Source organism: Podarcis vaucheri (genome assembly GCF_965113315.1).
Source record: "Podarcis vaucheri genome assembly, chromosome: 11".
In the NCBI taxonomy this organism is placed as follows: Eukaryota; Metazoa; Chordata; class Lepidosauria; order Squamata; family Lacertidae; genus Podarcis; species Podarcis vaucheri.
The window spans coordinates 37,937,621-37,960,783 of record NC_138749.1 but is presented as its reverse complement, the minus strand read 5'-3'; the positions used below and the strand labels follow the sequence as shown (position 1 = coordinate 37,960,783).

General features: G+C 42.4%; 1 protein-coding gene across 2 annotated transcripts in view; it reads right to left on the bottom strand.

The window, feature by feature from the left end:
• The window catches only part of FAM81B (family with sequence similarity 81 member B), a 33,855-nt gene that overhangs the window by 8,410 nt on the left and 2,282 nt on the right, over positions 1-23,163 (bottom strand). The window contains exons 3-8 of one of the 2 annotated variants that reach the window (XM_082191377.1): positions 19,969-20,039; positions 16,439-16,552; positions 14,713-14,971; positions 8,443-8,561; positions 4,658-4,787; positions 1,626-1,732 (exon numbers count right to left, since the gene is read on the bottom strand). In XM_082191377.1, the coding sequence (XP_082047503.1) occupies positions 1,626-1,732; positions 4,658-4,787; positions 8,443-8,561; positions 14,713-14,971; positions 16,439-16,515 (692 nt within the window). In that variant the 5' untranslated portion in view covers positions 16,516-16,552; positions 19,969-20,039. The remainder of the gene's footprint in view (positions 1-1,625; positions 1,733-4,657; positions 4,788-8,442; positions 8,562-14,712; positions 14,972-16,438; positions 16,553-19,968; positions 20,040-23,163) is intronic. The other variant, XM_082191378.1, reaches the window with a different exon arrangement.

Sequence of the window (23,163 nt, the reverse complement as noted above, 5' to 3'; positions counted from 1 at the left end):
TAAAGATCGTGGGAACCTGACCTTGAGCAAGAATGTGTCTAGAAGAAGTTTTAGTTCTTGCTCTTTGCAAGACAAGCGCTTTACTGGAACAGCTACATGAAAAGATGGATTTGATGACTGTTGCAGTTAGCAATTTTGGACAAACGGTGAATACCTGCATAGAAACTACTCAGGAACCATCTCAGGAATTTGCTTTGACAGGGCAAGTTGTGCAGAAGACAAAGGAGGAGGTTGTTGCTGAACCTCAAGTAATAGAAATGGAGAGAGCCGCAGCCTTGCAGGAAAATAAGCTGTTGTTTCTGATGACTGAACCTGGAGAAAGTCAGATTGGGAGAGATGGAGTACTGTTTGGTTTGGAGATGGGAAGCTGGATGGATCCCCCTATGCAGGGATGTTCTGACTTTTGGGATCTGGTTTTGGGCCAGGGGGAGCTTGGAGTTGTGGGGGCCCTTAACTTTGGAAGGACTTTGAAACATGCCTTCAAATATCTTTTGGATTTCAGTGCTGACTGTGGAGAGTAGGCTGACCTGTCGAGAAGGGATAAAGACATTGTCAAGTTGGAGTCTCCCCAAGATCTACCCCTCAGCGAGAAAGGAAGGAAATTAAGAATAAGATCAGCAGAAGATAAAGTAAAGTGCAGGTATAAACATGAAGAAGACCTGCAGAAGGGACATGGAAAAGACTTAAGAGCCTCGGGTAGAAGGTCAGCAGGTTAATGGACTAGATGGAAGGGATAGAAAGGACTGACAAAACCCGAGACCAGGAAGAAGAGACGATGGATGAAGATTGGAAGAAAGTTTAAAAATTCATTTAGAGAATTAGTGTAAAATTAACGAGTGTTAGAAAAAAGCTGGAATGAAACTATTTGGCTTTAGTAGAAATATTATAAGGAATTATGTATAAATAAGTTTTAAGTTTTAAGCTCTAGGGCTTTTTATGGTAAGATAAGGTTAAAATAAATTAAGGTAATTTAATGATAGAATATAGTGAAAGATGGAAAGGATTTGCTGAGATAATAATTAGAATACAAAAAGGAGGTGTGAGGTCAATGAAACAAGTTAACGAAAGATAAAGATTTGGGAATATTGGATTTGTTTTTAAAATTTTTGTTTTGTTGGTTTTGATGTATTGTGTGTTTTGTATTTTTCTTTTTTTCTTTTTATTGACTTGTATTGCTTAATTCCTTGTTTTTCTGAATATATATATATTTCTTTTTTTTCTTTTCCTTTCCTTCTTCTTCTTCTATCTTTTTCATTCTCTGTAATTTTAAACTTTCAATAAATATCATTTTAAAAAAATAGATTTCTATACAAAGGGATTTATAAATGCAGGGAAACAAGGTGCAAACACCTTTACACATGCATAATTTCTGGGCTATGGTTCATAATAAATGGTTACAATAAAGGGGGAAAGTGTAATTCTTCCTTTGCTTTTTGAGGGGCAAGAGTATCACTTCGGCAATTTACTCTGTGACCAATATTGTTAGGTTTCTATCGAACTTTTCTCACTAGTTTGTCAGGATTCCCAAAAGCATGTAAATAAATGGTTCTATTTTGCTCCCTCAAAAAAATTCCATTGGCCTAAACTAGGTGTGTTAATAAAGTTAAAAAGCTTTCACCACCTACTTGAGATCCAGGAGCTGCAATTCATGATGTTGATTTCCTTGTATTGCCTTCAAATTTGAGTTTTGCTCTGAGTTTGAAGTGTCTATCTTGCCTAAAAGCTGCATTACCTAATAAGAATTCAACAGGGAACACTCTTTATAAGGCAGAATTCCAGCACTTACATTAAACACACATTATTGCTGCAGTGAGTGGGAAAAGCCAGAATTTCCGACAGGCCCATTCTTAAAAGCTTTTCTCAGAATTAATTTAACCCAGTAATAAAGGCTTGCCATCAACTGGTACAAAATAATTTAGTATCCGCCAGAATTTCGCTGATTGAATTATGTGTATTGACAACTCTTAAAACCCAGTGAATTCAGTGTGGCTTTCAGGAGCAGTTACAACTGACTAAAATGTTAGGGTCATGATATAGTTGGAGAGTACATAAGGGTGCTTAGATAAGATTGAGGAAAAATCAGTTTTATATTTGGGAAATGTATCCTGAGGTACATCTGCACTACAATTCACCGCAGGCCATCAGTGAACAAAGCCAGTTTAGTACTCTTGAAGGGATAAAGTGGTGTGAGATTTTAGTGTTAGCTGTTGAAGTTCTGTTTTGCATTCTGATCTTATGTGTAATCCAGGGAGGGCTGTATCGTGATTATTTCTGGATGTGTGGCTAAGCTCTGGACATTTTCCCCTGTCTCTCTGTGTGTGTGTCTTTTCCTGTTGAGCTTTTATTTGTCATTTTTCCCCTGCTTGATGTCTCTCAATAGTAAAAAACTAACTTTGTCTTTACATTCTTTGGTATTCTGGTATATGTGATTCATGACGTGCATTTATTCTATTTTACTTGGATTGTGGAAACATCATTTTCTGCCAAGAGGAAGACAGGTTTGAAACATGCCTCTGACCACATTTTTCTGGTGAAATATTTCCACTTGCACCCTCTCAAGAATACCTGTCCTTTGAGAAATACAGTAAACTGTCAGTAAGGAATACAGGAGATTGGGAAATAAAGTGTGGCTACTATACTATGAAGAATGAAGGCAATACTGAAGCAAGAGAAAAGACCAGCCACCTAATGCCTGCTAAAGAATAGCTTTGGTCTTTAATAGAGCAGGGCTTAATCTCCAAAACTGAGAAGCCATGAATATTATATGTAGCAATATACGTGGGTAGCTTATTTTCTATTATTACTGCAAACACCTGAACATTCATGTTAGATCAGATACCTTCAAAAAGTATGCAATTTTAAAAGTTCTTACAATGAGGATATGTCAACAATCTTTATCTTACATACTTGTCAAAGAATGGCAGAATTATAGAGTTAAAAGGGACCTAGAGGGTCACTTAGTGTAACTCCCTGGAATGCAGGAATCTCAACTAAAGACAGAAGGCCACCCAACCTCTGCTTAAAATCCTTTAGTGAAGGAGACTGACTCCAGGTGTAAGGGGGCTATTGGTAAAGTGCCCTCTATGGACCCCCCCCCCATACTCCTATATTGGGAGGCCACCATGAATGTGGGTTTACCTGGTAACAGCGGTGAATTGCTAAACCAACTACTATTAATTTCTCACAATTCCCTTGAGTGATACGATTGTTGATGCTCCAGGGCTCTGTGAGAATCTTTTGGCTGTCTAGCACTCAGTAAGTTGGCTGGGAATCCAGGGGAGGCACTAGCAGTGGTGGGCCCTGTCTAATGCCCTAAGGTTGCCTGGTGCTGACACTGTTTTGGGGTTACAGGCCTACTATATATGTCAAAAAAGGTAGAGCTAGCAAGCAATAGCCAATCTCCTTATAGATATGAAAGTGTAATCCACTGTTGTCTATTACTTTAATAAGTCTGCACATGCTCAGTGGCAGAGTTGAGGCTGGCAGCAGTCACCTTTATGGGCAGCTGGCTCATTACCTCAGAACAGTTTGGATGCTGCCTTTTTGCCTCCTTTCTGTAAGGCCCTGAATGCCTAAGAGCAGGTTAGTAGTAAGGTTCCCTTTAAAGTTTTAAAATGAATTACGAATCTCCTCAGCAAGTTCCTTGCTTGTTGATGTTTTTGTGTTGCAAAGGGCTGTAAATTTCAGTTCCTGAGTGCCAGCTTGTTTGCGAGAGAGCTGCTGTGGAACTGAAGTGAACAACAAAACTCTCTGTCTTCATCGCTTGCTAGCCGCACCCAGATTTCACATATCTGAGATTTACAGATTGGGTTTCCAGACAGGCTTATGCAACTTTTCTTTCTTTCTTTTTGGTATGATTCTTACATTCTTTTGTTTATCAAAGGTCTTTATTAAGTGTCTCTGAAGGGATTCACACATAGGTAAATCAAAACACCAAACAGAAGTATATAAATAAGCTTTTTACATAATTTTAGGACACATGTAAATTGCAGGATTAATAAAACAGAGCACTATTCTCCCAAAGTTCTTTCTTTCAGGTTGTGTCGCCACAAAACCTTTTCCTAAAGCTTAATCTATATGCTGGCTGGAAGGGCAAATTGCCTCTTCTCTGTGCTCACAAACAATTTTGTCCTATTAATATAGACATTCCCAGACTGAGCTTTTGCCCTCAAGCATGAGCCTCAAATGCACAAAACACTGAAAATTGGGCTCCTGTAAGATTAAATCTAAAATTATTTTGGAATTTCAATCTTTTTTAAAAAAAAACAACCTGGAAAAAACTGTATTCTTACAACTTCATTCTATTAATGTTAATAATTTTACACACCTTTGTACAGTGTTTAGTTTTCAATACTGAAGACGTACTACCTCTCGCAATATTTAGTATTAACAATCCAGTTTGTCTGTTTAGATGATACAAGCTGTCATTAAACAAAAATGGTAGTAATTGCTTCCAAACTGCTCAACAGAAGAAGCAAAATGGGAGACCATGTAAGCCAAGGCTTTCTGTAACTCCTTCATGGTACATTAAATTATAGTTCGAACTCAGCCTCCGTCTTTCACTAAGGTCAGTCAGTAGTTTGGAATCAAATGGGGAACGGGGGCAATGTCTGACACACCTTAAAGATTTGAATAACAAACATTCAGATTCACTCACCTTCAACTCCAAATTATTAGCATAATTTTCTACAGTAGATTTGATTGCATGAATTTCTTTCTCTTGTTTTGAGATCTCATGCCTGATGATATTTATATCTCCAGAGAGTTTTGCAATGCTGGCATCACACCTGGAAGCAAAGGTAGATGACAGAATGCAAAGTAGTGTTAACAGTCCTCAAAAATTCCCACAACCCCATTAATACCTGACACCATCTCTCACCTAGAAGCGCATCGACCCAAACCTTTAACTTTCCTCCATAAGGCAGAATCCATACACCATGCACTTAGCTCTTTGACTCTTACCTAAAGACTCCAATCAATTCATTCTATTTGAGGCTGCCTTTGAAGAGTATCTTGAAACTACACTGGTGCAAAATGTTAACCAGAGCAGTTGCTGTAACACCCATTCTGCATAATAGCACTGGTTTCCATGGTCATGTTATTTTGTTAGGCAACATCAAGGCTTGCAAATATGGAGGTAATCATTTGTGCTCCCGGGCACAGAACCAAGAGGCTGAGCTTTCTTTTTTAAGATAAAAAATAAGTCTATAGCCCTCTTAGAAAGTTATGAAGCAAAACATGTAGATACCCTAAGAAATTTCTGTGAAATGAGGCAGCCTGGCTGCTCCTGCCTATCAATGCTTTTAGCCAATGGGTGAATAATTGCTATGATTGAAAAGTGAGTTGTTTGGATACAAGGAAATAGGAATCCATGGGATCCTAAAGAGAATCCAACACGCCCATTCCTTATTGCACTGTTCCTAGTTTACTCTTATTTCCTAGTCCTTGGCAGCTTCATAGTTTCTCCTTCCGTTTTTCTTAGCAGCAAGGAGGCATTTTTCTGGTGGGTATATATTGCTCTACAGGAGGGAAAGTACAGTCTTTTATTAAGAATTTATTGTATAATTAACTTACAGCGCAATGCTATACATGTCCACCCAGAAGACAGTCTCTTTGTGTTTAATGGGGCATATTCCCAGGTAAGTGGCTGCAGGATGGCAGCTTAGGTTTTGGTTTGGCACTGGGGGAAACTGGGTTCTTCTGCCTTGCTGGATTGCAGGGGTGTAGTATGGGGGGGTGCCAGAGGGGCACCCCCATGGCCCTGGGCATGGATTTTTGAGGGGGCTTGAAGCAGCCGCCCCCATACAGCCGCCTAGCCCAGCGCTTCTCTCCTGGGCGTCAGAAGAACCAACACCCACAGCGAGAAGCGTCAGGGTGGGCTGCACTGGGGGCATAAATTTTCCCCATCGCTCATGTTCTAGAAGGGCATATTCCCTTAACATGGAAAAGTAGCTTTCAGATGTGTAGAGACGGGTCCTAAGCAAGCATAGTAACAGCTTTTGTACTAGAGGTTTTTCAGTATTTCAAATTAGGCTAGCTCAACATTTCCATAAGAGAGCACTAGTAACAAGCAATATGCAAAAAGTGCTCATAATGTGGTATCAATCATTCCCTTGTACTATAGCTTAATCTAAGAGCAATTACTCATTTAAAATTGACTGCTTAAATACAGCTACTAAAGCCAGCCTTTATTGCTGCAATGTCAGGAGGTTGTGCTGAGCCTAGAGATTTGTGCTCGCTCATCTCACTCTCACAAAAAAGGTGGAATAAATTGGCCTTACTTTAATAAAATAACCCAGGGAACTAACACTAATTATTTAGATCACTACTTGCTCTGTTAATTATATAGGAAAGTGTCACATATTAAATTGTTTATCCCCTGCAGTTCCTAATACGGTGTTTCAGTGCCAACCTTAAGGCCGGAATATAATGCACACTCTTTGAGACACTATTAAATACGCAGGCCAAGTACAATAACTACTCCAAAAGGGGTGATCTCGTGGCAGATGGGATATCTGTGCAAAAGTATTGAATGGTAATTCAGTTTCATCGACCACACATTTTCCTATGTTGCTTAATATTTGTGTACTTGATCTACACAAAGCTGACCCACCAATACCATTCCAAGGCCAATAAATAATTTCTTTCTTTTTTTTTACTCTTGTGACTAAGGAGTTTGTGAAATTAAGACAGCTTCTGTGATCCATGGATAAAAGCTTGAAAGTGCAATTCCTGTAGTTTCTGCCCAAAAGCCTCTTTCCAATTCCAGTCTATTTAAAACCCAGTAACCACCTGCAAAGCAGCACCATTGTAACTTAACCCATATCCCTGTTTCTTGTTTCTTCTCATGCTAAGAATTTTATTTTTATCAATCCTCTCACTGCGTGAGTTTAATTAATGAGGCAATATTTATACCAAAATTTAACATAGTATTTTAAGTTTGGGGTGGAGGAAATAGGCTCTGTGTGAGATCCTTCTGCATCCATCAAATGTTAAAATATAAGCCAGGCCAACTTCCTGTGTTGAAGTGATAGCATGGGTGATGGGCCATTAAAGGGAACAAAGGAACGGGACTCTGTGTGAGGCAGCAAATGGGTGGGGCCCCTCCCCCAGATCACAGTTAGAAGATAGTGCCAGAGTCTGGAGTAGAGTTTGGCTGTGACGTGACCTAGAAGTAAAGCAGCAAGCTGGAGAGTCAGAGCAATGTTTGATTTCTATTTGAATCCAAGGCTGTGGCTGTGGGAGAACAAGATGGTTTTTGGGTGTTCATGCTGTGAACCCCTCCATCAGAGGCTCAGGTGGTATATATGTGTAAATAAACCATATACAGTGGTGTCCTGCAAGACGAATGCCTCGCAAGACGGAAAACTCGCTAGATGAAAGAGATGAAACGAATCTCCTATGGGCTTGCGAGTTCCTGCGGGTTTTTTCCCCTCCCCTCCCTTTTTCTAAGCTGCTAAGCCGCTTATCAGCTGATCCGATCAGCAGATAAGCCGCTAAAAGCCGCTAATAGTGCTAATCCGCTAATCTGTCAATGGGCTTGCTTCGCAAGACGAAAAAACCGCTAGACGAAGAGAATCACAGAACGGATTCTTTTCGTCTTGCGAGGCACCACTGTATCAGGAAGACTCCACAGTCTTGGCTGTGTGCCACTTCCAAAAGGAAACACGAGCCCTGGGTAAGATCCTGGAATGCCTGGAATTTCTCACTGCTCAGAAACTGGGGTGGTGTGCAACAACATGTACAGAACACTTCCTCCAGCTTTGAACTTAAGAGGCACCAGTTCAGTGTTCTGCAAATGGGAGTCTTCAAATATAAAATCAAGGTATTAGAGGAAAACTTCAAAACTACATGATACATTAAATCACTTGTGTCCCCCCCCTGAAAAAAAGAAACCGCCAGCAGTGGCCTACGTGTTTCAGCACCATGGCAATGGAATGGGATCTACACTTCCCCCAGATACTGTGATACCGATCATTGCCACTGCATGCCGAAGCTGCTATTTGACCCAGGGGAGAAGGTTCTTTTGGGCAAGTAGCAGCTTCCTGTTCAGAGCAAATGGTGCTGAGAGGAGCAATTTTCATCAGGTCCATGGTGCTGGTGTAACGTAACTCCCTATGCCACCAGCCCCAGGTGGCAAACCACACATTTAATGTAACACGTAGTTTTGTTATTGTAATGTGCTTTGTTTAAGGACACTCCGTTTTAGGGTTGGGGTTTTGTATGGAGAAGGTTCTTTCTTGTGTCGCCACACAATGCATCTGCCCCCACGGTGGAACACAGAGAAGGGCCTCTTCCAAAAATCTGAAGGCGCAGCTATGATGATAAAACTAGTGGTACTCCTTCAGGTATTTGGGTCCCCAGCCCAGGATGTTGTAAATGTGAGCCAAGGTGCAAATATTGTTGAGGTAGGTTTCCCTTAATAGAGTATGTCAAACTTACCTAGCTACTCTTCCACGTAGATCTCCAACTCCCTGCAAGTGTTTATGGTCTAGACTCTGCATAGCAAAGTTAGTTCCTGATGTTGCATCATCTCTTGATTTTATTTGCCTCTCCAGAACCTATAATTTGAGCAGAATTGCAAAGGACTGTACCAATACGTGTTCAGTTTATTGTTTTATACAAATTATTGTTGTTGCTTTTATTATTATTTATTAAATCTGTGTACCACCCATCATCTGAAGATTGCAGGGTGGTGGTTCACAACATAAGAACACGTGTTATACAAACACACAAACTGCTGTTATTACTTAAAATGGGGGGCCTTAGATCCAACACAGCTGAGTCTGCAATGGTTTACATTTTTAATGGGCTAAGGCAATTCCTTTACCTTAGAGATTATCACGTTCCTCAGACCTGGTGGTACCTTTGGTCCCACACTGTCGAAGCTTCCAATATCTGCCTGTCTTTGTGTATACAATTTTCATCCATATTGCCGACATTCAATATAGAATCTTCAGATATGGGGAAGGTTCCTAAGGCCCTAATCACATTATTTATATTTTCCCTGGCAAGTGAACTGGTCTCCAAACCAAACAATCCAATGGATGAATAAACTAGGTCTGACAGCATAGTGGCAGCTGAATAATGAAAGCGTAGAGCGGTTTGTACTGTGGAAATGGGGACTTTGCTGTGGTCTAAATGGAAAGAAGGGAGGCCATGCATAACCTGAAAGCAGGAAGGCCAAAGCTAGGAGGAAAGTTCCTTGAAACCACACTACATTCCTCACACCCATCTCCCTAAAGGCAAGACATTTGGTCTGGTTCAGATGTAAGGGGAAATCATCATTTCCCACTATATGAATTGGAGTTGTATGGGCCCTGAACATCCCAGGCTCTGAAATTTATCCTGGCTTCTTTCAACAAATCAGCTTTAGACAAACCATTATTTCCATTCTCATGGCAATGAAAGGGGAGGGGGAGCATGTGAGTACAAGGCTCACCACAATTCATTCAGATATCAGGAAACCATGGCTTCTGTTATACCTTAATTGGACCATAGTGTGTGCCTCTAGAGCTGCCCAGAAACTTAATTTTAAGAAATATATTGCTGTTAGCTATCAACAGGGAAGGCATGCATAGCCAGGCTGCAGGCTGCCTAAGAATATCACAAAGCTGTGTTACTGGTACTGTCTGTGCCACAAGTTTGCCACCTAAGGACTAAATGCTAATAGCTGGATGGGAGAGCTGAAAATAATGCCAAAATATTTCACACCTGGCCATCAATGTGCCACTTTGATTCCAGATACTACATGGGTCGACAAGTCTGAAAAGCTCGGGACACAATGTTTCCCCCTGTATTGTTCACACAGTACATTTGCTAATGTGGCTGATACTTCTGGCACTCAATTATATGTAACATTCAGGCCCAGATAAGACATTTTATTTATTTTCTTCAGTGACGGTGTGAATCATGAGAGCTATATACAGTGAGAGGGTATCAAATAAGGGTATCAAATCAAATAAGGCTGGGATGAAGGTTTTATGGTCATATTTGCAGGGGTTGGGCTAGATGACCTTTGGGGATACCTTCCAATTGTATAATTCTATGATTTTGAGGGGGGGGGTAAACCTGGTGTTTATTTTGCTCTAGGAGGCTTAGTTTGGTCAGAATCTAGTAAAAACTTCCAGTGTTAATGCAAAATACATTACTTCTGATAAATTAGCCACTATAACTGCTAGAGGGCCGTGAAAATTTGTGTCCTGGGCTTTTTAGACTTGTCTACCCATGTACTATCTGAAACCAAAGGGAAACATTGGTTGCTGTCTCACTCCACTATAAAGCTGTTAATTCATGAGAGTGTGGGAATAGAGAACATTCTCTCCTTGCCTGCCTTTAACTTTGTTCTAAGTGATTCGTTATTATTTCATGAATATAACTGAAACAACAATGTTTAAGTACTCTTTTAAAACATTTTTAATTATGCTGAATCTCCCCATAATTTGAAATACTCTATTAGAATGTGTCTGTCCTCCTAATGGTTTTGTTATTTTATATAACATGGAAGTGCTGATTGCTTAGCAAGTAGCAGGACAAACTAAATAAATCCATCGTGCCTTTATGACTCTACTCAATTTACCTCCTCATGTGGAATATCATTAATGCTTCCATCAGTATAGTTGCTATGACTCTGAGAATAGGGTTGTTAGCTTACAGTCTCCCTGGTGGCCAACTCTGCCAGGATCCAAATTCATGGTTATTATGGCAGTCTCTTCTTCCAGTGCAAAAGAGGCTAATTAAAAACAACCTTTGTGCCAGGAAGTATTTCATTATTATGACAGTTTTTTAGATGCTAAGTTTGTGTGTGGGTAAAATAAATGTCTCGACTCAAGAGGGTGGGGTGGGGGATTGCAACTACCTGACCCCCAATTAACACCCAGTTCCATGCATGGAAGAAGAGAAAACCACAATAATCTGTAAACAAAACATAAGGTATGAGGGAAGCTGGCTGTAAAATCCTTAGAAAAAAACTTGAGAAAGGTCCAGTAACATATAGTACATGTAGGGAGCTTTTTCATCAATAGAGTATGGAGAAACATTCCCCACCTGCAATTTGAAAGGCTATAGTCCATAATTCTGCCACCTCGCAGTTTTAAATTTTTAAGCTCTGGGGATGGGGGTGTGTGGCTGGTGTTTCTCTAGTGTTTGAGCTGTACCAGGGAATGCAAAGACACAAGGGCCCAAAAATGTTTCAGGAAGGCTAGAGTCTAAGTCAGAGCTTTCCAAACTGTGTCACAACACGTTAGTGTGTTGGCTGCAGTGTGTAGGTGTGTCGCGTGAACTCTCCCAGTGCTTCTCCCGGGGCTGGAAAGGGGTTAGTTTAACCTCTGGTTTGCTAGTAAAACTGAATTACTGTGTCACATGAAATGATGCATGTCTGAAAAGTGTGTCACCATCATGAAAAGTTTGAAAAGCTCTGGTCTAGGTGCTTTGGAGAATCATCGCCTATCACTTAGGCAGTACGGGCCACATGATCTCCTGCAATGATTTTGCAAAGTTTTTTGCAGATAAAATCGCTCAGATTCGGGAAGAAGTAGACTCCACCGTGGGAGCAGGGCCAGGGCGGGAGAGTGCTAGAGTCCTGTCTCGTCAAGTTGCGTGGAGGACTTGACCTGGCATGTGTGACAGAGACTTGGTTGGATGAAGCAGACGGGCCTGTCCTTGCCGCTGCTTGTCCACCAGGTTTCTCTTACGCACAGCAACCCAGGTCATGTGGGCGGGGAGGGGGGTTGCAGTGATTTTTAGGAAGTCATTAGTTTGCAACAGGCATCCTATTGGGAAGACCCAGTTTTCCGAGTGCATGTTCTGGAAGTTGGGCAATAGGGGCAGTACAGGATTCCTTTTGGTGTACCGACCTCCCCGCTGCACCAAGGATTCCCTGCCCGAGCTGCTTCAGTTTGTGGCAGATGTTCTCCTGGAGACACCTAGCTTGGTTGTCCTAGGGGATTTTAACATCCATGCTGACACGACCTTACAAGGGGCCGCTCGGGACTTCGTGGAAAGCATGGCCTCCATGGGGCTGTCCCTGAATAAGTCTGGCCCAACCCATAGCCATGGGCATGCCTTAGACCTGGTGTTCACCTCTATGGATGTTGGTGATCTAACACTAAGTAAAAGTGAAACGAAAGAAGTGCCATGGTCAGATCACTTCCTGGTGCAACTGGACTTCTCTGCGACCCATCTCCTCTGCAGGAAGGTGGGACCAATTCGGATGGTCCGCCCCACCACTTAATGGATCCAAATGGTTTCCAGAGAGTGGTAGGGGATGTTTTATCCCATGTTGATGGCCTTTCAGCCGATTCCCTGGTGGCCCGCTGGAATGTGGAGTTAACCAGGGCTATTGACTGTTTGGCTCCTTGCCCATCCTGGCTTATAAAAGCTAGCCGGGAAGGACTGGGCGATGGGCTTCGTGGGGTGGTGAATGCTTCCCTCCGTGAGGGAGCCTTCCCAGACCCGCTGAAAGAGGCAGTTATTAAACCGCTTCTTAAAAAACCATCTTTAGATGCGGCCACGATGGTCAATTATCGCCCAGTCTCAATTCTTCCATTCTTGGGCAAGGTGATTGAGCGAGTGGTTGCTGAACAACTCCAGGCACGCCTGGAAGAAGCGGACCATTTGGATCCCTTCCAGTCGGGATTCAGGCCTCATCATGGGACTGAAACTGCCTTGGTCGCACTGGTTGATGATCTCCGGCGGGCTAGGGTGAGAGCTGTTTCCTAGTTCTGCTGGATCTCTCAGCGGCGTTTGATACCATCGACCATAACATCCTTCTGGACCGTCTTGAGGGGTTGGGAGCTGGGGGCACTGTCATACAGTGGTTCCGCTCCTTCCTCCTGGGCCGTTTTCAGAAAGTGGTGGTGGGGGATGAGTGTTCAGACCCCTGGGCTCTCACTTGTGGGGTGCCTCAGGGTTCTGTCCTCTCCCCCATGCTTTTCAGCATGGAGGTTTGGATCATCAGGAGGTTTGGACTGGGTGTTCATCAGTATGCGGATGATACCCAGCTCTACCTCTCTTTTAAATCAGAACCAGTGAAGGTGGTGAAGGTCCTGTGTGAGTGTCTGGAGGCGGTTGGAGGATGGATGGCGGCTAACAGATTGAAGTTGAATCCTGACAAGACAGAAGTACTGTTTTGGGGGGGCAGGAGGCGGGCAGGTGTGGAGGATTCCCTGGTCCTGAATGGGGTAACTGTGCCCCTGAAGGACCAGGTGTGCAGCCTGGGAGTCATTTTGGACTCACAGCTGTCCATGGAGGCACAGGTCAAATCTGTATCCAGGGCAGCTGTTTACCAGCTCCATCTGGTACGTAGGCTGAGACCCTATCTGCCTGCGGACTGTCTCGCCAGAGTGGTGCATGCTCTGGTTATCTCCCGTTTGGACTACTGCAATGCGCTCTACGTGGGGCTACCTTTGAAGGTGACCCGGAAACTACAACTAATCCAGAATGCGGCAGCTAGACTGGTGACTGGGAGCGGCCGCCGAGACCATATAACACCGGTCTTGAAAGACCTACATTGGCTCCCAGTACGTTTCCGAGCACAATTCAAAGTGTTGGTGCTGACCTTTAAAGCCCTAAATGGCCTCGGTCCAGTATATCTGAAGGAGCGTCTCCACCCCCATCGTTCTGCCCGGACGCTGAGGTCCAGCGACGAGGGCCTTCTGGCGGTTCCCTCACTGCGAGAGGCCAAGTTACAGGGAACCAGGCAGAGGGTCTTCTCGGTAGTGGCGCCCACCCTGTGGAACGCCCTCCGATCAGATGTCAAAGCGATAAACAACTACCTGTTTTTAATATGTGACATTTAATATGTGACATTTTAGTGTATTTTTCATCTTTGTTGGAAGCCGCCCAGAGTGGCTGGGGAAAACCCAGCCAGATGGGCGGGGTACAAATAATAAATTATTATTATTATTATTATTATTATTATTATTTAAACATGAAGAAAGAATCAAAATGACGGCACCGTCTCTGAATTCTAGGGGCCAAAGTGCAAAGAAAAGAGAGTCAAAATTACCTTTCTGGATACTCAGCTGAAAATGCCTTTGAAGATAAACTAGTACATATTTTACCTTGGTGACTCGAACGCTTTGGCTCTCGAACACCGCAAACCCAGAAGTGAGTGTTCTGGTTTGCAAATGCTTTTGGAAGCCGAATGTCCAACGCAGCTTCCACGGCTTCTGATTGAGTGCAGGAAGCTCCTGCAGCCAATCAGAAGCCACACCTTGGTTTTCAAATGTTTTCGGAAGTCGAACGGACTTCCAGAACAGATTCCGTTCGAGAACCAAGGTACGACTGTACGTAGATCTTAAAGCCTGCATGTACCATTTCTGAATATATATTATAAGCAACAGCCAAATTCTGTGATGAGTTATGGGGGAATGAGAATCAAAGTTCTTCTACCCAAATCCCTCCTTCCCCTGGTTTGGGGGTAAGAGATGTATCTGAGCAACAAGTCAGAATCTGTCCTTTGAGGCTTCCCCTGTCCTAACGGTGATCATCGCTCCCAGGTAATTTGCATTCAGGAGTCGGTGCAAAAAGCAGATGTTGGCAGCTAGCTGGCTAGACTTGCTGCCTCCTGGGGAGAACAAAGATATGCATATTTTATAAGTAACTTAATCTTAAGTAAACCCATCTGGAGCTGAACACAACATAGCTACTGAATAAACCAGAGCTTTAACAAATTGTCGGCAATGCCAAACACAACTGCGGTGGTGGTACCTCTATGTCGTGGCTCAGCTTTTTAACTATGCTTGTGATTGTCTGTATGTGGTTCTCCAGGAGCTGGCGTGCTGCTGTCTCCCCTTGCTGAAGGCCTTTGTTTCCATGAAGGTAAGAAACGAGGCCATCTTTGATCCGAAAGGCCTGATCCAGGAGGACAGCTGTGGTCCTCTCCTGGTTGGACAGCCGGTCTTCAAGGGAATGCACTCTGCTTCCAGAAACATGCGGAATCGTAGGCAGGAAAGGCTGGCTCTGACTCCTGTCCAACAAGAAACCGAATGAGTTAAAAGGTTATGGAGTTAAAGGTAAGGCATATATTAGAATGCCCAACTATGACAGCAGTGTAAAATAAGAAAGGTAAAGTGTATTCAGGTTGTTGTAATCCCCCCCCTCTCCCCGCCCTCACTTCATACCTATCTTTTTAACAAAATTTATACAATGCTTGAATCTAAATAAGCAGTTTACAGTAAAATAAAACGAAACATTAAAATTTTAAAGAACATAATGTTAAAAAACACATTTGAAATCATTCAGAAACTTAAATCAACAATAAGCTGAAAACATATTAAAACACACGTAACCTCTTCATGTTTGGATAGGCTTGCCTAAACTAGGGCTGCCATATGTCCAGACATTTCCCCTGGACATTACTGGGATTTCAAAGGCAGAATTGACGTCTGGGGGGAATTTTCGAAAGGCGGCGCTTTGTCCTGGATCTTAGGCGTTGGGTTTTTGGGGGATTTTTGTAAAAAAAAATAAAAATCCGGGGTGTCCTGGCTTTTACTTTTTGAAATACGCGGTATGTCAATCCCAGAGTCATCTACGACTGGACCTAACGGTCAGGGGTCCCTTTACTCTTTACCTTTTACAGAGTATAGGAACCAAATGTGTTTTTATTTCCTTACATACTGCACTAAACACATTCATTTACAAGGTATCTTCACCATGATAGAGACATAATATAAATTACTGTACTTTTCCATGTACAGTGGTATCTCTAGATGCGAACGGGATCTGTTCCAGAGCCCCGTTCACATCTAGAAGCAAACGTAATCCGTGTCCACGCGTCTGCGCATGCCACGTTTCAGTGCTTCTGTGCATGCGCATGACGTCATTTTGAGTGTCTGCGCATGCACAAGTGGCAAAACCCGGAAGTAACACACTCTGTTACTTCTGGGTTGCCGCGGAGCGCAACTCGAACGCACTCATCCCGAAGCACATTCAACCCGAGGTATGGCTGTATAAGATGAGGTTTTTTTACTCAATAATAATGTCAGAAGGGAGGTGTCATCTTAAATACGGATAGTGTGGGGGGGGATGGGTGATTGGTTGCAGCCACGAGCAGTAGCTTGTAAGTAGTTTTTTGGGGGGTGATTGGGGGCTGCGTCAAGTGCTGTTTTGGATTGGTTGCTGCTGTGGTAATTGGGTGGGTGATTGGTTGCTGTGTCAAGGGCTGCCACTTTGGCAATACGGGTTGCGATTGCTGTCTGCCGTTGGTGAGCAGGCAGACACATGTTGGCTTCAGTGATGTGAGCAATTGTCAGTGTTTGTCAGTTGGGTTAGTGATTTTCAGCATTTCCCTTGAGAAAAGCTCAAGAACCCTGGGCAATCCTCCCCAAAAAAGCTCAACAACTTTGGCAATCTCACCCCATTTTCTTAAATTTGTGTCCCCAAAAATAGGGGGAGTGTTATACACAGAAAAATACGGTACTTTGAAGACACCCACCCTCCACTTTGGCCTGCCATCATCATAGGAATATAGGAAGCTGCCTCAATTGAAGTCAGAGCATTGTCAGTGTTCATGTTAGCTTAGGCTGGATCTACATCAATTGTAAAAATGCTGTGAAAAATAAAAATGTAAGAAAGCTGTCAATGCAATTTTCTATTGATGGCGGATCACTGCTCTACAGCAGCCTCTGGTGTCACATTTTTATAACACATTTTAAATGTTTTAACTGACCATTGTAGATATGTCCTTAGTTTTGTCTATGTGGACTGTTAGTGCCTTTCCAGGATTTCAGACAGTGATGTCTCCCAGTTCTTCCTGGAGATGCCAGGGATTGAACCTGGGCCTCATCTGCATACGAAACAGATGCTCTACCACTAAGCTATAACGTTTCCTCATGTACCTCCTGGGGGTTATGTGTGTGGAGTCCCCTGACATTGCCAACTATCAGAATAGAAGTGACACACAGTCTTGCTTTCTGGCTTCATAAACTAACCGGGCAAATTGTGGGCAAAACAGATCACAAATAAAAAGTGGTCTCGTTGCTAGTCAGATTTGTCCAGCAGATTTTGGAACAAGGACTGGCATATCTTATCTTGCCTCTAGCAAAGGATACCCTTAAAAGGGAGGGTCACACACTGGTGCTGGAAAGATCAAACCCTAACTTTGAATTTATTATTTAACAATTAAAAACAAGAGGTATTAGAAATTTCTTAAAGAAAATACTTGAAAATTAGAATAGAAAACTATTTTGAAAATGTCTACCCCCCCAAAAAAATGCATTTTAAAAAAGCCGTTCCAGCAAGCAGTGTTACAAATTTTAGATCACCTGGGCTTGATACTTTGACAGCAGAATTGTGCATTATAAAACATCCATGACATTTGTGTTACGTCTAGATCTTGAGCTGAAACAATTAATGCTAGGAGCTGTAATAAAAATGCAGAGTTGGTCTGCTGGCGTGACTTCAAATTGACAGTAGCAGTGCCAAATCACATTAATTTTTCAGGGGATCAGTCCATATGGAATAGAGTATCCATCTCTGGCTCCAGCTCTAAAATCTTAATGGCTGAAGAATGAATGGCTCTAGCAGTTTCATTAGAGCATGTCCCAGTTGCCATAAGACAAATTATTTACACCCATATTTGTTAGAGGCAAGAGCTGAGTGCAGAGGGGGGGGGCAAAGGTGGTCAAACTACCCCCGAGGAAGCATGACATGCTCCCCACCAGAGGCACTGCCCCTCCCTGACACCTCATACACCTTTGGTCCCCACTCTACACTCAGCTGTCACCTGTGGCTCCTAGAAGCTGTCAGCATGTGCTAGCATCCACACCCTGGGAAAGTATTATTACTGGTCAGCTAAACCAGGTGTGCGCAGCTGATGGGTTTAAACTCTCAGTGAGTTAGGGACTTGTTACCCCCTGCATGTGAAGAGAGGCTCCAGTGGATGGAGCGGACAAGATCAACAGTGCATCTGCACGTGCTGTAGAGGGAAATGAGGGGCAGATGGGGCTTGCTAACCTGGGAAGGTAGCCCACCCAGGAGGAAAACTCTGGCCTTAAACCTCCACTGCCTTTTGCCTATACTCATTTGTGAGAAAGGCTTTGGGAGTAACCTCTGAGAAATAATCTCTATCTGCTGCCATTCAGGATATCTTTGGGAAAAAGAAAGACAGAGGAGTAAACCCTACACAATTCCAGAGTGGAGTCCCTAAGGCGGTTGGATGGCATCTTTTGTGTCTCCTTCTGGCAACTCCTGCAGCTAAGTTGGTATAAAATGTACTATTTTGTTTTCTTTTGGATTACATCAGTGAGGCCTAGAAGGGGTCTTGTCGTCTGGGCAGCCCAGGACTTCCATATACACTGCCCAGGCTTGCTCCCTGGAGAGGTCGCTTCAGTGCTGCTAATGCATCAAAAACAATGTGGGAGGCAGCAGCTACAAGTTATAAGCTCAACCAGACAGGCATAAGGTACCAGCGCTACAGGTTGCCTTTGTCAGTGGGAGAGAGATCATTGTGTCTCACTGGTCAGCTACCGCCCATCTTAAGCCAGGCAGACCCCGGTCAATACGGTGCAGACCCACCACTGTCCACCTGCTTCAATGGGCATGTGTAGCTTAGAGTATAGCTTGACAAGCAGACTGAACCACTGCACCAGGCAACAGAGTAAAGAAAGAAACTATCTTGGGCCTAGCAAGCTGGAATGTCAGGACCATGTATCCTGGCTTGTCCACCAACCTGGTGCAGGTTAATGACTCATGGAAGTCAGCCACATTGAAGAGGCAACCTGCAATATAGCTAAGTCCTCTTTTGGCAAAAGTGAGCAACAGATCCCCAGCTGGTTTGAGGCTCAAATCTGAAAAGTGGAATGAAAACAAGTTTGAATTCACCCCTATTGTCTCTCGAGACAGACGGGTGCCAACAACTTTAGAGGCAACAAATATAAACAAAAAACAATTTGGACCTAGAAATGTGCATGTCATGAGCCTTACAACATGCAGCTAACTGTTTCATTCCCAGCAGATTCCATGGGCTCAAGGACATGATTTCAAGAGCACTGAAATTCTGCCAAATAGTTGCATATCTCTTTTCCAGCACTGCTTTCCTCCCAGAGCTTAAGTAAATAAATGCAGCTGAGTCTCCTCCAACACGAGCAAAGGGGTTCTGTTTTTCACAGATAGAAACCAAATCAGATTCTTGTATCATATAAACATAGTGAACCCAAACATAGGCCAGACTAGCCAATACTTCATTCCTTTGGAAAACGCTGGTTACTCTTACTACCTGTGTTTGTACTAATTATATTTCTTATGAGAAATGTGACAGCAGGTGTCAGAGTGACTGGTTGCAGGAGCCCATACATGAAACATGGATAAATTATTTATGCTTGTTGACCTTGTGAAATTTGTATCTGAGAAGAATGTAAATGATAACCTACTGCAATGACCTTGCTTCCTGAGAAACAGCAGCCTGTGGAAATGTGTGAGGTTTGTACCTTTAGCTCAGCTCAGCTTGTTTTCTCTGGCTTTCACTACTTTTTATCAGGAACCATGCTATGATTTATTTCTAGCTGTGCCATCATGAATGCTTCAAGGTTGTTCTCAAAACCTGCAAAGAGGGTTTTCTTTGACTTCAAAAATTCAAATTTTAGTTCAGCTATACTGTACTTTAAAAAACGCTTTTTATTTCTACTATGGTATCTCAGATTGCCCAAAGAGTATCAGAACCTGCAGAGAGATTTATGGAACTTTTGTTTGCTTGCTTTTTAAGTGAGCCATTCTGAAAAGTGGGATATAAACAATTGTCTATAAAGAATTTGTACATCAACTAGTTAAAACACTTTGACAAAGTTGAGGAAAATATCTGCAATATGAACAAAAGACAGACTTTGCATATTGATTGTTGTCAACAGCTCTTAGCAATGTCACATTCTTTAGTAATGATGAACATCATCACAAAGTCTTGTTTGCCTTAACAATTTATGTCAAATGAATGGTATCTTAAATGATGGAAATCCTAGATGACTAACTTACTTGTCAAGGTATTTAATCGGCTCAGTTGTGTTCTCTGTTGACATCTTTATTTGAAGTATTATCTGTAAGACCTTTACAAGGGCAAGAAAACATTATTAATCATGAGCTTCAGATGAACTAATCAAACCAACTACAGCCCACTTATAGGGCAATATAACCTCCATTTACTAAACGGCTTGCAGAAATGCCAACAGTGTCAGTTAATCTAATGTCCACATAAACAAAGAGTTTGCTTTCATATATGGAGGATGCACTCAGTTATTCATTTAGCCTTTATTGGCATAATTTAGACAATAAAATCATAAAAGAGAAAAAATATCCATAAAACATTGGTAATCCAGACACATTGAAAACATAAAATACTCAATAGCCACCATTAAATAACTGTTAAGCAGTTTAAAATTTTACTTTAAAAAATCTCGGCTAATTATCCTGACACAATCTCAATAGTCACCCGTCAACAGACATTGGATGACAAATTCTTTGCAAGTAGATACTTTAAGCTTTAAAGGAGTCACCAGTAGGTTTCTCCGAAGTGTGTTGAAGAGGGGGCAGTCCATAATTACATGGTATGTTGTATCTTGTGTATTCATACCACAAGAGCAAAGTCTATTCTGGAAGGGTATTTTTTGGAACCTTCCAGACAGTACAAATGAGAGGAATGCATTTGAATGGGCTAACATAAAAACTCTATGATACAAAGGGCTATCTAAATTATAAAAATAGTTGGGCACAAACCTAAGTAAACAGATGAGCATACAGATGGGCTTAGTGTTATGCATTCAGTGGTCTGTGTTTGCCTGAGCTTGAGTCTGGATTAAGAATTATGAGTTCCTGTGTTCTGATTCAATACATGATATCCAATCACAGAACATTTCAGGATGTGGGCCTCTGCCATTGACCCTTAAACTCTGAGTCAAGATTCACAGCTTGGAAGTTTAGACAGCCAAACACGTTGGGAGTAGCAGTGGCCCAGACCCTCAGAAATGTATATAAGCAGTTGCTTTGTCCCTGTTGTTCAGCTCTGTGGTTCAATAAAGGTTCTTGCTGTTATCACCTACGCTTCACTTAGTGCGGCAAAGTTTTTGAAATTTGTGATCTAACAGCCTCTGCTTAATGAGAGAGAATATGCGTAACTCATCCAAGTAAGAGGAGAGAATGTATTGCAATCTCTATTTGTTTGAGTTTAAAGGTAATTAGTATGCAAAATAGTAACGAACTGACATCAAACAAAATCACCCCATCAGGCATGACAAATTAAGAAACAACAAATGGGAATGCTGGCAAAAATACAATAGACAGAATGCCAGTGACCATGGGAAATGAACAAGTGTAAACAGATAGGTCACATCTGCCTTCCCTGTCCTATGGAACTTATCCACCCACAGGCCATGTCACCCAAGCCTCTGAGGGATGACCAAGTAGTAGACCATCTGCTTTGCATGCAGAAGGAGGTCCCTGGCTCAGTCTTCAGCATCTCTAGGTAGGGTTGGGAGATATCCTTGTCTGAAATCCTGGAGAGATGCTTCCACTCAATGTAGAAAGATGATACTGAGGTAGCTGGACCAGTTGGTCTGGCTCAGCATCATACAGCTTCCTGTGTTTCTATTCACTCCCATTCTGTCTGAATGTGGCATGTGATAATAGAGTCCCCTGTACAAAACCTAGCTAATAAAAATATATTAGGAACCTGCACTTTAGAACTCCCCGCCTATTGCAACAAAGCACTTGCCTTTGGTAGGCTCTTTTTGGGCACCTGCTAAAAGCATTCTTCTTTAGGCAAGCATACCTAGATGCTTAGAAAGTTGAAGTAATTTTAATCTTAATATTTTAGCTTTTGTATGTTTTAAAGTAGGATTATTAATTTTTCTTGATTTTACTGCTGTGGTGGTGGTGTTTTTTGGTGTGTGTGTTTTGGTAAACCACTTTGCAGGTTTTTAAAAATAAATTTTATTAAATAAACAATAAATATAAATAAAATAACTCAAGCCAAAACACAATCCATCCTGTAGATTTAAGTATCTGTCCATAGTCGCCTACTTGTTATCAGAGGCCCAGAATCCACATTCCTTTGTAAGAAAATATGAAATAACGTAAAACCATTTTTGCAGGCAACAAACAAACAACCCCCCCCCAATGTGTGTGTGTGGGGGGGGGGTGACAAGAAATTTTCTGCACCAGGTACCACCTGATCTTCCTATGCCTCTGTTTACATGTATAAGGTCCTGAATTCAATCCCTGGAAGGTAGGAATCAAAAAAATGGTTTCAAGTTACATGAAAGGAAATTCCGACTAAACATCAGGAAGAACTTCCTGACAGAGCTGTTCTCAGTGGAAAGGTCTTCCTTGGGAGGTGGTGGACTCTCCTTCCTTGGAAGTTTTTAAGCAGAGCTTGGATAACCACCTGCCACGGATGCTTAAGTTGAGATTTCTGCATTGCAGAGGGTTGAACTAGATGACCCTTGGAGTCCCATCCAACTATGATTCTATGTCCAGTTCAAAGAGTCAGGTTGCAGGTGATGAGGAAGACCTCCACCTCAGACTAGTCTGGAGAGCCAATATTGTTTTGAGCAAGGCAGAACTGGGAGAGATGAAATAATAGTCTGGCAGGTTCCTGTTTTCCCAGAAGGAAAATTCTTGTGCAGGACTAACCTGTCCTATGAAATGGCTTTTCCCCTCCCCCCCTCCCCCAGCCTTCCTCTGTGCAATTTTGCTCAGTGATGCGGTACTGAAGTAATAGTTAATTCATTACCGTAATTCAGAATGCTTCTACTAAAAGCAGCTTTTTCCTCCTGCTGCTATGATGATCATACCACTCACACAACTATGATCTCTATACCAGCTCCTGGCTTTCAAGATCAACCCTCTGCGCTCCCTCTTCACATTTAAAGCTCTCCGCCCCTGACTATATCTCTGTGTACATCTCCCTGTATCCCCCTTTGTTCTTTCCACTCCACATTAGCTCACTTCGCTTATGAAGCTCTGTAGGTCCCTTTCACATACTTCCCTGCTGTTACCTATGGTTGGGGTAATCCCTTTGCCTTTGTATCCAATTAAGCTTGTCCCTCCATAAAACCCACTACCCTAAGCAAAGCCTTTTCTGAATTCTGCCATCATATCTAATGTCAGAAGGAGACTGGGGCTGTCCTATGCCAACTCCCTTAGTGCGGAAAATTGTCCCCCATAGCTAGCTAT